This window comes from Aspergillus viridinutans, assembly GCF_018404265.1.
Source record: "Aspergillus viridinutans IFM 47045 DNA, scaffold_2, whole genome shotgun sequence".
In the NCBI taxonomy this organism is placed as follows: Eukaryota; Fungi; Ascomycota; class Eurotiomycetes; order Eurotiales; family Aspergillaceae; genus Aspergillus; species Aspergillus viridinutans.
The window spans coordinates 3543755-3561100 of record NW_025091218.1 but is presented as its reverse complement, the minus strand read 5'-3'; the positions used below and the strand labels follow the sequence as shown (position 1 = coordinate 3561100).

At 50.8% G+C, this 17346-nt stretch overlaps 6 protein-coding genes across 6 annotated transcripts; 3 read left to right on the top strand and 3 right to left on the bottom strand.

Annotated features, from left to right (window-relative positions):
* Window positions 1-206: 206 nt before the first annotated feature.
* Window positions 207-3440, bottom strand: chiA1 (class III chitinase ChiA1; the record flags this gene model as incomplete). Its single annotated transcript, XM_043267893.1, has 3 exons — window positions 207-2761; window positions 2839-3271; window positions 3336-3440. 3 exons carry the CDS (start codon window positions 3438-3440, stop codon window positions 207-209), a joined length of 3093 nt encoding a protein of 1030 aa, XP_043123828.1.
* Window positions 3441-6444: 3004 nt separating this feature from the next.
* Window positions 6445-7512, bottom strand: Aspvir_004668 (alpha/beta hydrolase; the record flags this gene model as incomplete). Its single annotated transcript, XM_043267892.1, has 2 exons — window positions 6445-7048; window positions 7100-7512. 2 exons carry the CDS (start codon window positions 7510-7512, stop codon window positions 6445-6447), a joined length of 1017 nt encoding a protein of 338 aa, XP_043123827.1.
* Window positions 7513-8213: 701 nt separating this feature from the next.
* Window positions 8214-8738, top strand: Aspvir_004667 (putative L-PSP endoribonuclease family protein Brt1; the record flags this gene model as incomplete). Its single annotated transcript, XM_043267891.1, has 3 exons — window positions 8214-8375; window positions 8453-8610; window positions 8672-8738. 3 exons carry the CDS (start codon window positions 8214-8216, stop codon window positions 8736-8738), a joined length of 387 nt encoding a protein of 128 aa, XP_043123826.1.
* Window positions 8739-9005: 267 nt separating this feature from the next.
* Window positions 9006-11072, bottom strand: fetC (putative ferrooxidoreductase Fet3; the record flags this gene model as incomplete). Its single annotated transcript, XM_043267890.1, has 6 exons — window positions 9006-9075; window positions 9131-9431; window positions 9488-9837; window positions 9904-10124; window positions 10177-10671; window positions 10731-11072. 6 exons carry the CDS (start codon window positions 11070-11072, stop codon window positions 9006-9008), a joined length of 1779 nt encoding a protein of 592 aa, XP_043123825.1.
* Window positions 11073-12375: 1303 nt separating this feature from the next.
* Window positions 12376-13702, top strand: Aspvir_004665 (FTR1 family protein; the record flags this gene model as incomplete). The annotated part of the gene is made up of 4 exons (XM_043267889.1): window positions 12376-12403; window positions 12475-12599; window positions 12682-13127; window positions 13189-13702. 4 exons carry the CDS (start codon window positions 12376-12378, stop codon window positions 13700-13702), a joined length of 1113 nt encoding a protein of 370 aa, XP_043123824.1.
* A 1163-nt stretch (window positions 13703-14865) lies between these two features.
* Window positions 14866-16848, top strand: Aspvir_004664 (uncharacterized protein; the record flags this gene model as incomplete). Its single annotated transcript, XM_043267888.1, has 4 exons — window positions 14866-15045; window positions 15108-15385; window positions 15442-15803; window positions 15857-16848. The coding sequence occupies 4 exons, from the start codon at window positions 14866-14868 to the stop codon at window positions 16846-16848; spliced, it is 1812 nt and encodes a 603-aa protein (XP_043123823.1).
* Between the last annotated feature and the right edge of the window lie 498 nt (window positions 16849-17346).

Genomic DNA, 17346 nt, shown 5'->3' with positions numbered 1-17346 from the left:
GTGACAAAGAAATTGGGACGCTTTGCGTCGAGTGTGAAAAGTGGTATAGGACTGCTTGAATTAAGGTCCAGCGCAGGCTGGACCGGGTCGAATTGTAATGTAAACACATCGAAATAAAAAAAAATAAAAAAACAGTGTCAGCTAGAACAGCAGTCCTTCATTATACATTATCTGCCCACATGACATCTCTCACAAGGTTTGGCGCTCTACAACACGAAGAACGCCGACAGGGCGAGAACCGTGAGGACCAAGCCGTGGCCCAGTCCAGCCATGCGCGAGGCGGCACCGGTGGACAAGGGCGATACACCTTCTTGAGTGCTGCTAGGAGGAATGGGCACGTGAGAGCCACTGCCAGAGGTTTGACCCGATGGCTTGGCCGATGGCTTCACAGCCAGTGTCGACGAAGGGCGGACAGCGCCAGTACCGAGGATCACGGGGCGGCTCGAAGTGGGACGAATCACCGTGACGATGTTGGTGCTCGTGCTGACGTGAGTCACTGCTGGGGGAGGAACCTCTCCTTCAGAAGAGCCGCCGGCACCACCGATGGGGGAAACACCCGATGGTTGGGTGGGATTCGATCCCTCGCCAGTAGCGGCAGGGGGTGCGGGCACGACGCCGGTCGAAGTCGACTTAGTTCCAGTCTCGGTGGCAGTCACAGGCAGCGTCAACGTCACGGTGGTTGGCTTGGCAGCGCACTGAGTGCAGACGGTCACAGTGGTGGTCCAGCCTTCGGGAACAGTGGGAGCTGGGGTTTGCGATCCGGCTCCACCGGGTCCAGATGGAGGGTTTGTAACGGTGGCCGTGGCGGTTGCAGTGTTAGTACCCGGGCAATATGTGGTTGTGTACGTAGTGGTCACAGTGGTGAAGCCAGTAGGGCAGATATCGATGTAGGAAGTCACAATAACAGTGGTAATGGTCACAGGCTCCGAGCTAGCGCCGGTAGCGGCGACTGAAGAGCTGGCGGTAGGCACAGCGGTGATGGAGTCGGTCGCAGCGGTAGTGGTTGTGGATCCGCTGCCATTGCCGCTGCCGTTGCCGTTGCCGCTGCCGACAGTAGTAGAGCTCTTGTCGGTGGAAGAGGAAGACGAGGACGTGGTGGCAGTGACGGCTGTCGATGGGCCGGCGGTTTGCGACGGGGAAGTGCCGACGTCAGTCTGGGTAGAGCTGGACACACCGGTGGAGCTGGAGCCTGACTGGCCGACCGCACCCGAGCTGGTGCCAGGGACACTCGTAGAGCCGGTGGGAGGAGCACTGGAAGGAACAGGGACGCTGGACTGTCCAAAGGTCGACGAAGTGTTGGGGATGACAGGCTTGCTTGTAGAGGGGGTGCCGGAGGCGGAGGATGAGCTGGGCACGGGCGTAGGCGAAACTGTCAATGTCAAGGTAATCAGAGGCGTCGACGAAGCGACTGGCTCGCTAGAAGAGGATGAGCCGCCGGGAATGACCGGGGTACTGGATGAAGCAGGAGTACTCGAGGCAGCTGGGGTGCTTGAGGAAACAGCGCTGCTCGAGGCAGATGTTCCGGGAATGACTGGGGTGCTGGATGAAGCAGGAGTACTTGAGGCAGATGTTCCGGGAATGACCGGGGTGCTGGACGAAGCAGGAGTACTTAAGGCAGCTGGGGTGCTTGAGGAAACAGGGCTGCTCAAGGCAGATGTTCCGGGAATGACCGGGGTGCTGGACGAAACAGGAGTACTCGAGGCAACTGGGGTACTTGAGGAAACAGGGCTGCTTGAAGCAGATGTTCCGGGAATGACCGGGGTGCTGGATGAAACAGGAGTACTTGAGGCAACTGGGGTGCTTGAGGAAACAGCGCTGCTCGAGGCAGATGTTCCGGGAATGACCGGGGTGCTCAAAAACACAGGGCTGCTTGAAGCAACCGTGCTGCTAGAGGAGACAGTGCTGCTAGAGGATGAAGTACCGGGAATGACCGGGGTACTGGACGAAGCAGGAGTACTCAAGGTAACTGGGGTACTTGAGGAAACAGGGCTGCTCGAAGCAGATGTTCCAGGAATAACAGGGGTGCTAGAAGGAGTTGGGGTGCTGGAAGGAACGGCACTGCTAGACGGCGATGGGGTCACAGAGACGACAGGGGTGCTGGAAGGAATTGGGCTGCTTGAAGGAACGGCACTGCTAGATGGCGATGGGGTCACAGAGACGACAGGGGTGCTGGAAGGAATTGGGGTGCTGGAAGGCACAGCACTGCTTGATGGCGAAGGTGTGGCCGAAGTCACCGGAGTGCTCGATGGGATAGCGCTGGAGGAGGTTACGGGAGGGCTCGGGTCACAGTCCGAAAGGATATCCTTCATGTGGTCGGCATAGGTGGTGCCATCGATCTTGTTGTTCTCAGATGCGGTAGCCTCCCAAAGCATGATACCTCCAAAGGTGTCAGGGTACTTGTCCATGTAGGTGGAAACCAGGGACTCCACCTCCTCGGGAGTAAGGTAGTAACCCGCGTTGGCCGCAGTCTCACTGGCCGGCAGACCAACATAGAGCTTGGCGTTGCGGCTGGCAGTCGTCTTGAGGGTGGTCACCCAGGCGTCGAAGTTGAACGTTCCGAGAGTGTTGTCGACGAAGCTCTTGGCCGAGCAAGCAGCGGTGTTGTAGTATTGAATCCAGATGAAGTCGAAGGCGGAGTTAAAGATCGCATCCCCGAGCTGGGCATCGGGAATGAGACACTGAGGAGCAGCCGAGAGATAGAATTTGCGGTCTGGCACTTGGTCGAAATACTCACGGAAGGTGTTTACCATGGTAGCATAGCCTGGGGAGTATTCCATCAGCGACAAGGTTCAAAACCGAAAGAGATCCATGCAGCCTTCAGACGTCCAGAAAACATACCAAAACCACCGTTGTGCTCGATGTCAAAGTCGAAGCCATCAACAACGACATTCCCAAAGGGACGAGGACCCTCCCAACCCTCAGCGACTGGGCCAAAAGCTCCCCACAGGAAAGTGGCGAACGCGACGGCAGACTCCTCGGAGAGGATGCTCTGGTCTGCGGGATAGGCACCACCGATGGACAGCAGGACCTTCTTACCAGCCGCCTGGCAGATGGGAATGTCCTCCATGATCTGATGACAGCCGGACAGCAACTTGGTTACAACGCCATCATTAGTAATGTAGGTGGAACCGTCGCACTGGTTGCCAAAGTTGGAGCCCGGCCATTCTCCAGGGCTCATATCGGGGAAATAGTTGATAAATCCAATATTGATGATGTCCAAGGAGGTCTCCTGACAGAAGTGGCTCAGACGGAGCTGGTCAGGACCTTGACCCTACAAGACAATGATTAGCATGCAGAAACCGGAAGCCAAGGCGAATGCTACGGTCGAAGCGTACATAGTAGATGGCAAGGTTGGATCTCGAGGAGGCATCGAAAGCAGACGCCAGGGGAGCTAGGGCTGCAACAGCCGTGGCGACGAGAGAAAACTTGCTGGACACCATGTTGGCAAAAAAAAGAATGACAGCGGGATTAGAATCCCAGGCGAACTACAGCACAAGAAAGGAGTGAAGACGGTGAGGGTCAACGAAAGGACGCAGACAAAAGTCTGCTGCGGTCGAACGGTCTCTCAACGGACGAGGACTCGTGAAGTGGGAAGGCCAGACCAAGGAGAAGGAGAGATATCTTCAATGAGATGGGTGGACATGAGGGAGACCTATATATGACTACGAACGGAGAAGTCGACGACCAACCATCTTGCTAGCTCGGAGATTACAGATGCGCGTCTTCGCAGCCATATCCCATTATTGTTGGCCTAAAATAGTACGGAGACTTCCCCCCAGGCACCGTTGCGGTCTCGAATGGAGAATTGCAGGGATGATAGCAGGAAGTTCGTAGTGGAAATATGAACTCCATTCAGCGCCTTGCCAGATTGAGTTCCAACAGGCACAGCCTAGTGAGCCTACCGGACAAACGAACCCATTTCTCTCAGGTTTCAGCAAGTGGCAGAGAGGTAGAGGTGGAAGTCGACTAGGAACAGGCAATCTGCCGGGGTCTGAGGGCGCTACGGACTGGAAAGCGTCACCAGATTGGACAGCCGAGTGGCAACGGAAATTGCGAGATAGACCCGGCCGATATTGCCGTTGAGTCAGTGGCAGCGATGAGAGTGCTGATTCGATGTGGAAAGTGGGAACAGCCGACAAAAGAGCCGCATGGAGCAAGGTCCATTATTCCTCCACTATCACGACTCATGAGTGATCAATGGTATGGTCCCTAGTTCCGCATTAGTGACAGCGCACGCATTAGTTCGTAGTTGGGATGAAATGAATTTTACCACCAGGGTCAAGGAGATGAAATCAAGAAAGGGCCCCTTGGTGTCTAGCTAGTCCCTGATGAGGCCGGAAGACAGCCAGGATGATAAATCAACTCCAAGCGATACATGAGGAAAGCCATTCATCGACACAATGGAAAGGCTTTGAATCATGAATGAGTCGAATAAGATCTGTTTCTTTTCTTCTTTTCGTTTCTTTTCTTTTACCACCACATGGCGAGGGGCGTGAAAGGGGAGTAAGCGATGCTGTGGTACCTTAGTCTGTTATCTCCTCCGTAAGCGATGAAGAAGAGGAGCGAATGAAAGGGTCCGAGATGCCCTGGGGACTGGACTTACTTGACTCGGGATTGCTTGGTTTCCTGGGTGTTACTGGAACTAGCCTAGTCTAGCCCCAAGTCCAATACAATAGCCTCAAAGTCGAGTCGCATGGTCGTGCCTTCCTTATCCAGCTTAGCGAGGGGACTGTTGCCTGGCTGGCAGGCTCCAGACCTTCAGGAACACCAATCATATTGCGAAGATCTAGCGCTGGCCTGATTCTGGTCTTGGCATTGTTTTTCCCTTCATGGCACTTTCCTGTTTCGGGCAAAGTCACAACAAATTCTCCAGGGCCAGCAAAAATGAAAAAGTCAATTACCCGGGATTTTTGGTCATGACTTTCGCTTAGTGCGAATGACACACAAATACCTACTTTAGCACCGGAGAACGTGCCGGATCATCCGAGGGATTTGTCGTTCCTGTTGATCATATCATCATTACCTAGTAGGTAGGGACTAGATCATTCAGTCTATACAAAGGCTTCGGTCATATTCAACTTTACTCTACTATTATTATTATTTTTGTCGGACTTTCAAGGAAATTCAAGATACTAACTTTTAACAATCACAAGCCAGTGGAAATTATTAACTAATAGGTAACTATGAGGCTGCTTCTCAGGCTAATTTTCAAGAGTTACATCTGCCCAAAGGCTGCTCTTAGCCTCTCGCCACTGACCCAGAGTAAGATGAGAAATCTCCACCAGTCTGGACCTGTTTGGGGCTCAGGCCTTTTGGGTGGATGGATCGCATCGAATCACAAGCACATGAAGTATGTTCTCTGTGCTTAACAAGTTATTTATCAACCATCCATGCTAAGGCTCGCGCTAACGATATAGCTCAGGTACTCAACGGATTACGCCGCAAGTACGGAGTATCACTCAGGAACTGGGCTGGGCATGAGTGCAGCAAGGAAGTCCCAGCAGTGCTTGTCGGATAAGATGGAAGAATGAGCCTGAGAAGAAATCGAACAATGAAAAGGCGATTCCAAAGTCTCTGTCGAGATATCTGGACCAGAATAACTTCATGTCCCTGAATATTCATTGGATACTAATGGTCATGGATTTTCCTCTCTCAAGCAGGACCTTTCTTATATGGTACAAGGGACAAAGGGTAGACATACTGCTCGTGGTCCCATTTCGATTATGAAGCTATTCTACTTCCAGAATGGTTCTTCCATAGATCCTTTTTCTAGAGTTGAGGCATCACTCCGACATCGTCGGATTTCGGTGTCTTGCTCGCCTCTGCTCTGATCATTTCCCTTCTCGGAACACGCTCAGAGTTGCGGTATGACTGACGCTCGATTGCATGAGACAAGCAAGCCACGGAAACAGGCCGAGGATGAATACATGATCAGTGCAGGGTTTGTTTAATTTAGGGGTCAGGCACTGCGGAGCTCGCTTAGCCATCGTGGTACTCAAGAAGCCGGGGACTGAAAGAGACCAAATTAACGTATGAGTTCAGACTGATCACGCTCAAGAGCAACTTACCATACGGGCCCTGGTATGGGGAAAGCATCTCTCCTTGAGGAGTATCCTGGATGGTCCAGCGTCTGTCCTGACCTCCTCAAGGCGGAGAGCGTTGCATTGCATCTGTGGCATGATACCAATTTACCTGTACTCCCGGTTACCTCACTCACATGTTGAAATGATGGTCGCATTAAGACTTGCGAAGCATAACGTTTTCAATCCTAATATCTACCCAGCAGCCTCTTTACGATGTCAGCTAGGTAGGATGCAGCTCGTCTACTGATCTTTCCCATCCTAGTGTGATCAACTATCGCATTGTCTTTGCCAATTGCGGCACTGGTTTCTAGCATTCTGCTCATGAATATGATATCATAATCGAGGCTGACGAGGCTCATGACTACCAAAAAACCCTCTTTAACATATCGCACATCAAGGTGATAGATCGCTTGCCCTCCTTGAGAACCGCATCCATGGCGAGAAACGGATGCGGCATCCCCTTCATCACCTGCAGATCCACCTCCACTCCCGCCTCCCTCAGCTTCGCCGCATACTGCTCCCCCTCTGTGCGCAAGACGTCCAGCTCCCCCACCATAATCAAGGCCGGCGGCAGTTGCGACCAGTCATCATCATAAAAGAGAGGGCTGGCTTCGGGATTGGTGCGATCTGCTATGTTGGGGAGGTAATGGTTGCGATACCAGATCATCTTCGCTGCGGGGAGAGCGGGTGTATGCTCATACAGACGATAGGACTCGTTGTTGTCTACGGTCGCTGTGTTGTCCATGACGGGAACGGAGAGCAGCTGAGCGCGAAAGCGCACCGGTGGCGAGAGGGTGAGGGCTTTATGCGTGATGATGGAAGCCAGATTCCCACCGGCTGACGAGCCTCCTGTCGCCATCTTGGATGAGTCGATGGGAAGCACCGAGGCACCGTCGGAGATGAGCCAGAGGAGGGCTTCCCAGCAATCGTGGACGGCAGCCGGCCACGGGTTTTCAGGGGCCAATCTGTAACATCAGCGACTGAATGTCGACAGGGTGTCGTCGGCGAAGACTTACCTATAATCAACTGTGACCACCACGCAGTTCCCTCGAACACAGAGGTTCGTACATACTGGATTCTCGGTGTCGATATTTCCTAGCACCCATCCCCCGCCGTGAAAGTACAGCATTACCGGCCAGCCATCTGCAGGCTTTTCCCCTGTGGGTATGAAGCTGCGGAGCAGAATATCAGGCCCCTCGGTCGCTCTCCGTTTGATGGTGATATCCTCTGTCTTTCCAACGTCGAGCAGAGGACCACCGCCGGGGATCAGAACACCGCTCGTTCTCGAGGCAGCCACCGGTTGGAGATGGACTTGTTGAAGGTTGATTACATATTTGTTGTAGAAGTCGACATATTCTGGGTCGAGCTTGTCCTTGACGGAGTCATGCAAGGGATATGGCGGTTGCGAGACGTCGGTTGAGACGGACATTGTGATTCTGGCACTCACACAGGAACGGAATAGAGCAGGTTACGGATGATATCAATTGAAGCAGCAATTGATGGGAATAGTGAGTAGATAATTAGAGCTGAAGGTTCATTTACTTTGGTATTTGGAACCTTCCCCTCAGGTTGGTTACATTCCGTTCCTGCGGAGTAAGTTCTTCTCGAAAACCAAGGGCCCAAGGCCGTGGGGGTGCAACTGTGTCCAAAGTATCTTATCTACCTGTGCAGGATGACCTGATCCTCTTGATTATTAAGGAGACTATCAAGGAAACCGTTGAACATGGCGATCACCATGTCGCTGGAACTGTGAGATATCCACTGGATGACACACGGTAGATAATCAAAAGGACAACCTCCTTGCCAGACAATGCAAGGTAGCAAGCAGTACGAGCATGGTAATGGAGTCAAATCCAAGGCCAAGGCCAAGTTACAATGAACTGCCGTGTCGTGGGGGGTCCAAATGCAACTCTCCCACGCAATTGGCACACGGCCTTGGTTCCCCGCGTGGGGGAAGCAGATCGATAACAGATACGATGCATTCCTGCATCCATGCATTGTAGATGCGCATGTATGCCCGATTTACCGTAAGGAGTGATATTCTCATAGATATATATAAGACAGGATGGTACCCCGCACAACAAAGTTCTATTTCCTGTAGTTTATATTATAGAGAGAGTCAACATCAGTATGGCAACCAAAACCCCCGTCCTCACCGAAAAAGCCCCCAAGCCTCTCCCTGGCATCTACTCGCAGGCCATCATCGCCAATGGTGTCGTCTACTGCTCTGGAGCGGTCGCGATGGATCCGCAGACGGGCAAATTGATCGAGGGGGATGTCAAGGCTCACACGGTACTCCAATATACCTTTTTGTCTCTCGCTGAGTGACGAAAGAAGAAGGAAATGGATGACTGACAGAAGGCTTGCAGCATCAATGCATCAAGAATCTCACGCATGTCCTCGAGGCGGCCGGCACCACCATCGACAAGGTGGTCAAGGTCAATGTGTTCCTGTCGGACATGGATAACTTTGCCGATATGAACTCGGTCTATACGCAGTACTGGGGGGATGTGAAGCCCTGCCGGACGTATGTTACATCCCTCATGTATTATTACTGCTCTGGGGATCTGAAAGCTGATGCGTTGTAGTTGTGTGGCTGTCAAGACGTTGCCGCTGAATACGGATGTGGAGATTGAGTGTATTGCTGTGCTGTGATTGAGCTGCGCTGTAGCATCGAAACGGACGGCGTGTCGGATTCTCTTCAATTCAAAGGTATCATTATGAATATATACATAGTGGTATTCAAGAAGCGTGTGCAGGTTTTAGTGGCAATCTACCGTATAGCAATAGTGTCGAAGCACTCTAGAGACCTACCACAAACTGTAAGCGGGGTCTAATATACCTTGCACCTCACGTCGGGCTAAACGTAAAGATGTTACCGACTGCTGGATCGATGCGAATCCTTCACAATGTAGACGGCCCTCAATTCTCGTCCGAACCATTACTCTGAGCCGAGCAAGTCTGAGGCGCAGTAATCGGCGCCATGCCGTACCTGTTTTCGGTCAGTCAACAAGTGCATACGCCTAAATCCAGTCAATCGGTCATACCAAGTTATCGACAATAATCCCAGGATAGCTGCAATGCAGCTGAACACCAGGGCAACGATGCCCTTGGCCGTGAATCCCGCCGGCAGCGGTGCGGGAGATACGTTCTGGCCCGTCAGATCATACAAATCTTTGGTGTTTCCGGCCGCATTTCCCGCGGTCAGGGTACCGCTAGCCTCGCAGGTCTGGTAGTGATTTTCGGGGATTTTGAGCGTCTTCTGCAGTTCCAGAGGCGCTTCGATAAAGGTCGCAGCTAGTCCTGAATCCATGTGCCATTCGATGTGGCAGTGAAAGAGCCAGACGCCTAGTGTGGTCAACTGATTAGCTTCATTGCGATGAAGAGGCTCGTAGCACACATACCCGGATTGTCGGCCTGGAAACGGAGGACAAAATTGCCCTGCGGCCGGACCACTACAGTATCCCTCCTCATTGGGACGGATGGGAATGTCGTATGGTTGCTGGGATCATAGTGTCCCGCGTTCTCTTCGCTGCGTGCAATCACCTGGAACGTATGTCCGTGCAAGTGGAAAGGATGCTTTCCAGCATCATCGTTGTTGAGGATAAGGTCGACGATATCCCCTTTTTTGAGGACAATTGGGTTTGTGTTGTACCCATAGACGGCAGGATCTGTTGCCGCTGAGCCGGTCGTCAGTGCCGAATACAACGTCGGAACTTTGGGCATGACATAGGTGATTCCATTGAAAAAAGCACTATGCGGAGTCAGCCTTAAGTTCCTTGAATGCTGACTATCAGACCGTCTGGGTTGTTGCTCTTACTAATTGGCCCCGTCTCCCAGATTATCCATCGTCACGTCCAGAGTGACCGTATAATCTGCTTCCTGGTGCAGAGCCATGCCATCCACCGGTACCAGGTTGAAGTCATCATAAGGCTCAAATGCGGAGATTGAAGATGGAGTTGGCTTGTCGGCCTTGTCATTATATACCAGCCATCCCGTCACGTTATAATTCAACGACTCGGGAAGTGTATCGAAGAGATCCTGTACAATTCGTCAGCTGAGGGCATCATCTTGAAGAATTTGATGTAAATACCGTATCCATACTGCCCATCATGGCGTAATTCTGGCTCGTCTCGTTCTTCATGGTTACCAACACACTGTAGCGCTGTGCGCTAGCAATGTAGATCATCTGAGCCTCCGATGCATTGGTCCAGACACCATCCACCTCGACAATCTTCATCGTGTGTCCCTCGATCCAAAAATACTGACTGGCAAACGCACCCACATTGACCAAATGAAAAAGGTATGTCTTGCCCGGCTCGACTGCGACAGTGAGGTTCTGAGTGTCGTTCATCAGAGCCGCTTTGGGCACAGGCTCCGCGCCGGTGGGATTGGTGACGCTAATGAATGACTTCAAGAGCGTTGGCATTTGGTCGTGATACCAGTCGGACAAGCTAATGACCCGCTCCTCATCATACTGCCCGATATACGGATTCTTGGGGTCGGTCACCACCAAGGCCTGTCGGAGCCCATCAGGGAACTGGCCTTTCGTGTGAGAATGGTACCAATACGTGCCAGATTGCTCAACCTGTGCAGATCGTTAGACTTGACATGAAATCAGTAGCTTCTACAGCATAGTATACTGACGGTGAAATTGTAGACAAAGGTAGAACCTGGGGCGATGTCGCACTGAGTGACCGATGGAGGACCGTCCATATGGTTGGTCCCATTCTGAAAGAACCCATGCCAGTGGATACTGGTGGTCTCATTTCCCAGCGCATTATGCACTTTTGCAATGATGCGGTCACCCTTGGTAAAATTGAGCACTGGAGGGGGCCATTGACCATTGATGCCAATCACAGGGCGCTGAAATTGACCATCCGGATTAGCGGTGACCCAGGTGATGTTCCAGTCGTAGTTGAGCGTGGCAGCAGAAATTGACAGGATGTGGACGACAAACGCCGTCAACAAAAGGAGGCCAACTGCCATGGCACCTCCAAAGATAATGGACGATTTCTGAGGAGGTCGAGAACTGAACCGAGGTGGAAGGGAATCTCAACTTCCAATAGAAAGAAAATGGGGGATGGTCGGAATGGCAACTGATTGATAAGAGCTTTTTGCTTTTTTTTAGTCTCCCCGCGGCATCGTGCCAAAAGTCAATTTTATTGTCACCGAGTGGCTAGGAATATTCATCATAAATCATAAATCATAATAATAATAATAATAATAATAATAATAATAATAATAATAATAATAATAATAATAATAATAATAATAATAATAATAATAATAATAATAATAATAATAATAATAATAATGTCTATCTAATCTACCTACCTTGGTCTCATATGATGCAACCGCTTCCGTCGTTTAATAATTGATCCTGTAGTCCATGCATGGTTCGCTGATGTGGGGAGAACGAGCTACTGTAGCAGTGCTACAACATGAGGCACTAATTTCATAACGATGAGTTTGATTGATATTAATTAGGGTTACGACGACGACGACGACGATGATAATGACCTTCCTTGTCCACAATCAACCTTCGTTTCTCTCCGTGCCAGGGTTCATCGTCCTTCGAGTCCAATGATGGATCGAATGCTAATTTGTCCTTTTGTGTCTGCCCACAAGATCCACCATCTCTAGTGCGAGCTTATCATGCGTATCTTTTTTTGTCTTCAGTGCTTGGTGATTCCTTATTGCTTCCTCTGTGTGTGGGCAGTAAAGATTTTTTCTCTTTTGTATCAGAATCGGCCAGAATCTGATGTATTGAGATTAGATTCTTGAGAAAGAAAAAGACTACGGAGTACTCCGTACGGAGTGCGATGGGCTGATGATCCATTTGTTCATGGGTTTTAGGTCCACGAATTTGCTCGTAAAGTTCAGCCGGTTGAGCGCCACCATCCAATACATCCTCGCTGTTGGTCAAACCGACCCAACCAGAAGACATCTGTGTTATTCTGACTTTCTCTCTTGTCGTGTTGAGTCCTCCCGTTCCGGTTTGTTGCCGCAGTTTCCGTTTCCTGCGCCATTTTATCAATCAGATAATCGAGGGGTTTTCCCCTCGTGACTGTGCGCATTTTTTAACCCTTTTTTTTTATCAATCAATCAAGTAACTAATATTTTTGCCTTCTGCTTAGATAATATTTATCATATCAATCAATCTTTCAATCTTTATCGATCAGTCCACTAAATTGATATTATCCTCCACAACTCCCCCGACCCCCAACCCCCTTCTCATGGTCAAGTCTCCGTTTTCGATTCTTTTGTCATCTCCCTCTCAACTCACAAGATGACGAAAGACGTATTTGCTGTTCCAAGTATGGGTTTCTGACTGGACTTGAATTACTTTTTAGAAAAGTATACTAACCTTTTCTTCGCCTGTCCTCAGTCTTTTTTATCTGTTTCCGAGAATGTGTCGAGACCAGCATCATTGTCTCTGTGTTGCTCTCATTCATCAAGCAAACTTTGGGACGAGAGCAAGATGCTCTCACACGTAAGAGATTGACCAGACAGGTAGGCTCATTTATTCCTTCAATCACGTATTCCCGTCTCTTTTCCGAACTTCAGGCTGACCGTGTGGTTTCCGATCTTCTAGGTGTGGTGGGGAGTCGGCGTTGGATTGTTCATCTCTATTTGCATCGGAGCTGGCATGATTGGAGCTTTCTACGGCTATGGCAAAGATCACTTCGCTGGTACGGAGGATCTGTGGGAGGGCATCTTCTCCCTGGTAGCCAGTGTCATCATCACCATCATGGGTGCCGCACTGCTTCGTGTCACCAAGTTGCAGGAGAAGTGGCGCGTCAAGCTAGCTCAGGCCCTGGAAGCAAAGCCGTTGACTCGTGGCACATTCAAAAACAACCTCAAACTATGGGCGGAGAAATACGCCATGTTTCTCCTCCCCTTCATCACCGTTCTCCGTGAAGGTCTCGAAGCGGTGGTGTTCATTGGAGGCGTCAGTCTCAGTTTTCCTGCAACTGCCTTCCCTCTACCTGTTTTTACTGGTCTTCTCGCGGGAGTGGCCATTGGATATCTACTTTATCGGTATGTTGAACCCCTGAATCAGCTGTCTTCTCGAGTAGACCACCATGCTGATGGCCTGCAGTGGAGGAAACCAGGCCTCGCTCCAGATCTTCCTGATCATCTCGACTTGCTTCCTCTACCTGGTTGCTGCCGGCCTCTTCTCCCGAGGCGTCTGGTATCTGGAGAACAATACTTGGAACCACCGAGTTGGTGGTGATGCTGCCGAGACAGGTGCCGGTCCGGGATCGTATGACATCCGACAAAGCGTCTGGCATGTAAACTGCTGTAGTCCCCTCATTAATGGTGGCGGAGGATGGGGTATCTTCAACGCCGTCCTTGGCTGGACGAACTCGGCGACCTATGGTTCCGTCCTTTCATATAACTTCTACTGGATTGTTGTGATCGTCTGGTTTGTGGCTATGCGTCACAAGGAACGTCATGGACGTTTGCCCGTGGTCGACCCTCTGCTGAACCGGCTGCGAGGCCGAAAGTCTGCCGGACCTCGAGATGGACGGCAAGACGTCGAGGTAAGCGCGGTACACTCTGATTTGGAGACAGAGTCAAAAGTACCAAAAAACCGAACATCCATTCTCTGAACGAGTGACTCTCGAAAAGACTGAATGGAAATGTATTAGCAATCTATACCGATATATATACCGATAGACTAGACCAATCTATGAGCAGAATCATTTGATCATCTTCCGTTCCGGCGTGAGAGAGCATAAGGTGGCAGCAGAGTCGAGGCGAGCATTGATTGCATCATGCCGTTATAGCTTCAACCCTTGACACAGGCAAAAGGAAAAAGACAACTCTATCTCACGAAACAGTCCATGATTAATTCCTACAGGGGATAAACGCCCTTCAATCCATTCGAACTGAGTATTAACGTGTCTACTTCCACACGGTCACGTGCATCCCTTCGTTGACCACATGCACCAACTGGACCTCCCTTTTTCCTCTTCAACAATCCTATCCTGTACCCCTGTGGTTGCTCCTACATTCAAAAATTCCTTTGTCTCATTCATCAATGCACTGTCTCGCTGTTCCCGTCCTTTGTACTCCGTCACCTTGGAAATGATTGCGTCTCAGTGGATGAAAATCGAGGACTTGCCCTCGACAGTGGCTCGAAGTATGAGTCCAGGCGCTTGAAACTCCTTCATACTGATGCACATACGCAGGTTCATCAGAATTTCGTTGAAAGGGTCAACTCCTTCAAGTGATGAAAATGTGATGACCTAGCAATTGAAATGAGCTTCGACTCCTCAATGCACCCCTCTGGCACCACCAATCACTTTTGGCGAGCTGTCAACCGTCCTTCAGGCTAACATTCCAGAACTACGATCTTCCATTCTGGTGCCCTTAATTCCTCTAATTCCTTCAAGCTTAGGTGTTATTCAGGATCTGGGACACGCGGTCGACGCTGTCTGCAGTTTGCACTCTATGTCTCTCCCGTCTACATTCCGATCCTTTTTGTTGACGCGCCTGCAAGAGATCAGTTTACAGCTCTCCTTTTATTACTCTTCAGCTCGTTCTTTTACCTTGCTATTTGACATTTCTCTATGCAATATGTCTATAAGCTATCCTGATCACCCGACAATAAGACTTCTGCAATCAACGGCCTCGACTGCCGCTGTGGCCTTTCTTCCCTCCCACTTATTGCGTGCGTAGATAACAGATACCCGGTCTGTTCCATTGTGTGGATGCTCTTTTATACCGAGCCTGTGATACAGCGTCTCGAGCTGCTGTCCCACATTTCATCATGGCTGATCTGCCTACAACGCTTCAAAGGCGAGGATCATGGACCAAGGTCGTCATATTTGTCTCCCTATATGTCTTGTTGCTCGAATCGCTCATAGAATGGGTGCTTGTGATATACCTGTTCGTCAACCGACAAGTCGATTCCAAGATGCTGCCGAGCTTGGTTCTGATTCTCATCGCGGTAAGATCTCTCTCGCCGTACCTGTCATAATTATGAACCGATTCTGATTGTGGAGTGCACAGTCTCTCTTCACCGTTCCCCTTGTGGTTTTGCATAGCCTACTCGCGTGGCAATACAACAGAGTCCAAGGATTCCGGCGGCAAAAGAAATTCTTGCACGGCGTGTGCACGTATCTCCTGCGGCTAACAACAATTACCTGGGTAGCAGCGAGTGTGGCAGGCTTGGTGGTCATTTCGCAGCAGATTTCATGTCTTCCGGACAGTATGAACGGTGGTTTCTGGAAAACCGGTGTCAGTTGTGCGCTTCATAGAGCTGCCGTTATCGTTTCGGTTCTATCCTTGTAAGTGATGGCAAGTCCCCAGTTGTAATGGGAAATGTTCTGATGAGAATCTTCAGTATAACTGTCTGTCTCTATTTCTGCTCCCGCGAGCTTTGCCGCCGACCTTACGACCTGTCTCTGTTGGGCGTATACTCGCAGCGGCAGTCGATCCGCGGCGACAGTGTCCGTTCCCAAACAAGCTTCGACAGAGAAAGCTGCCTGACGAATGACATTTACTATATTTGCCGTGGGCCTGATGTCACGTTCGGCACCCAGGGGGTATATATACCGTCTGGCAACGACGAACTTATGGAAAAGGCCTTTTCGCCGATTATTCAACATCCTCGGCCGATACGCCCAAAGTCTCAACTTCGGCTTGATACAGACCAGGCATGCGAAGCAGCAGAGATCCTATCAGGGACAACTCTTGCTTCCACAGGTAAGACTCGCGCTACGGAAAAGAGGCATCCAGGTCGACTAACGTGGCCCCAGTATCTCGCACCCCTACTGTCGCAACGCTGAAATCTGCAAGCGAGGCTTCGTTCCAGAATCCTCCCTATGCGGAGCTGTCTGGGACTCCCGAGGTCCCTCCGATTCCTCCTTCGCTCGGACACTCGAGACAAAAGTCGTCCATATCATCCCTTTGCAGGTCCCTTCTCAAAGTCCTGCCCATATCAATTCCTCTGTCGGCGGATCCTCAGATCCGCGCCCTAGCCGAAGCTGATCCCCGTCGGGATATCGAACAGCAAGCACGGAGCGACGATGTTACTGTAAAGCAGAAGCAGACTGAGCAGTCACCAAACCATTTACCCGGCCAGAACCCCTCCCCCTCCTCTACACCTGATCGGCCTTCCGAGATGGAAAGCTCTGTCGCAGTAGCTCAGTCGAAAGGACCTTCTCGCCCGCGGTCAATGACAGCAAACTCCGCCGATGCTCCCGAAGTTGTGGTACCCCCGACCACCGTTCACAGATCCAATACTTCAAATACACTTCCTGCCTATCAGCCCCAGCACACGGCTTACATGCTCATCCCACCAAATCAGATCGCCCGACGGCCGATGGACCGACCTCCCAATTGCCAGGTCTCCCTCATCGAGCCCAACACGGTAGCCCGTCGTCATACGCATCGCTACAGCCAAAGACAAAGACCAAGCTACCAGTTCGATCCAAACCAGATCCCCCGTCACACGCAGAGCCACCATCACCGCCCCCACCAGCAGTTCGAGCAATACCGTACCATGGGCCCCGCCTGGCGCAGAAACGACGTGGAAATCATCTATCCCAGCACACGAAGGCCGCGCAGCTCGACTTGCGGCGGGATCGCTTCCCTCAGCCACGGACCCCTGGATAGTATCAGGGAGACAGGGTCATCCGTGGACGAGGCTCGAGCAGCTGTGACACTTGACGGTCAAGGGAGGCGAACCATACTCGACGGGAATACGTACCGTGGTGCCAATCGCACCAGTATGCATAGATTTAGCTAGGATTATTTTCGAGTCTGCTGGCCAGACATGTTGAAGGAGGGATAAAGCCTACCGAGAGCGCATTCGATACTGTCAAGTGGCTTCAGACATGGTTTGTTGCCGCCTTTGGACGCCCTTTTTTCTTTTTCATACTCATCTCTATGCAGATGAGACTTCTCTCTTTCCTTGAAGTATTTATACTGAACTTCTTCTGTTATATGTTGAAAAGTTGGTAGATTATGCCGAATTCGTATTTTGTTCCTTGAAGATATCACCCTTGTAACCGGTCATATTACGGCTTCTATCTTTAACCCACTTTCATTCCTGGGAATTATGCAAAAATCGTTATGTGGACTCGTATTCCAATCGTAAACTTCCGCAGTGAGACGTTTCCCTAGAGAAGCCATTGCGCCTATATTATGCCCAGAGCCCAGTATCAACCGATTAGAAACTTTATCATCTTACTCATAGAGACAACCCCACGCAGACCTTTCAGATGAACGCCGATGACTCCAGAAA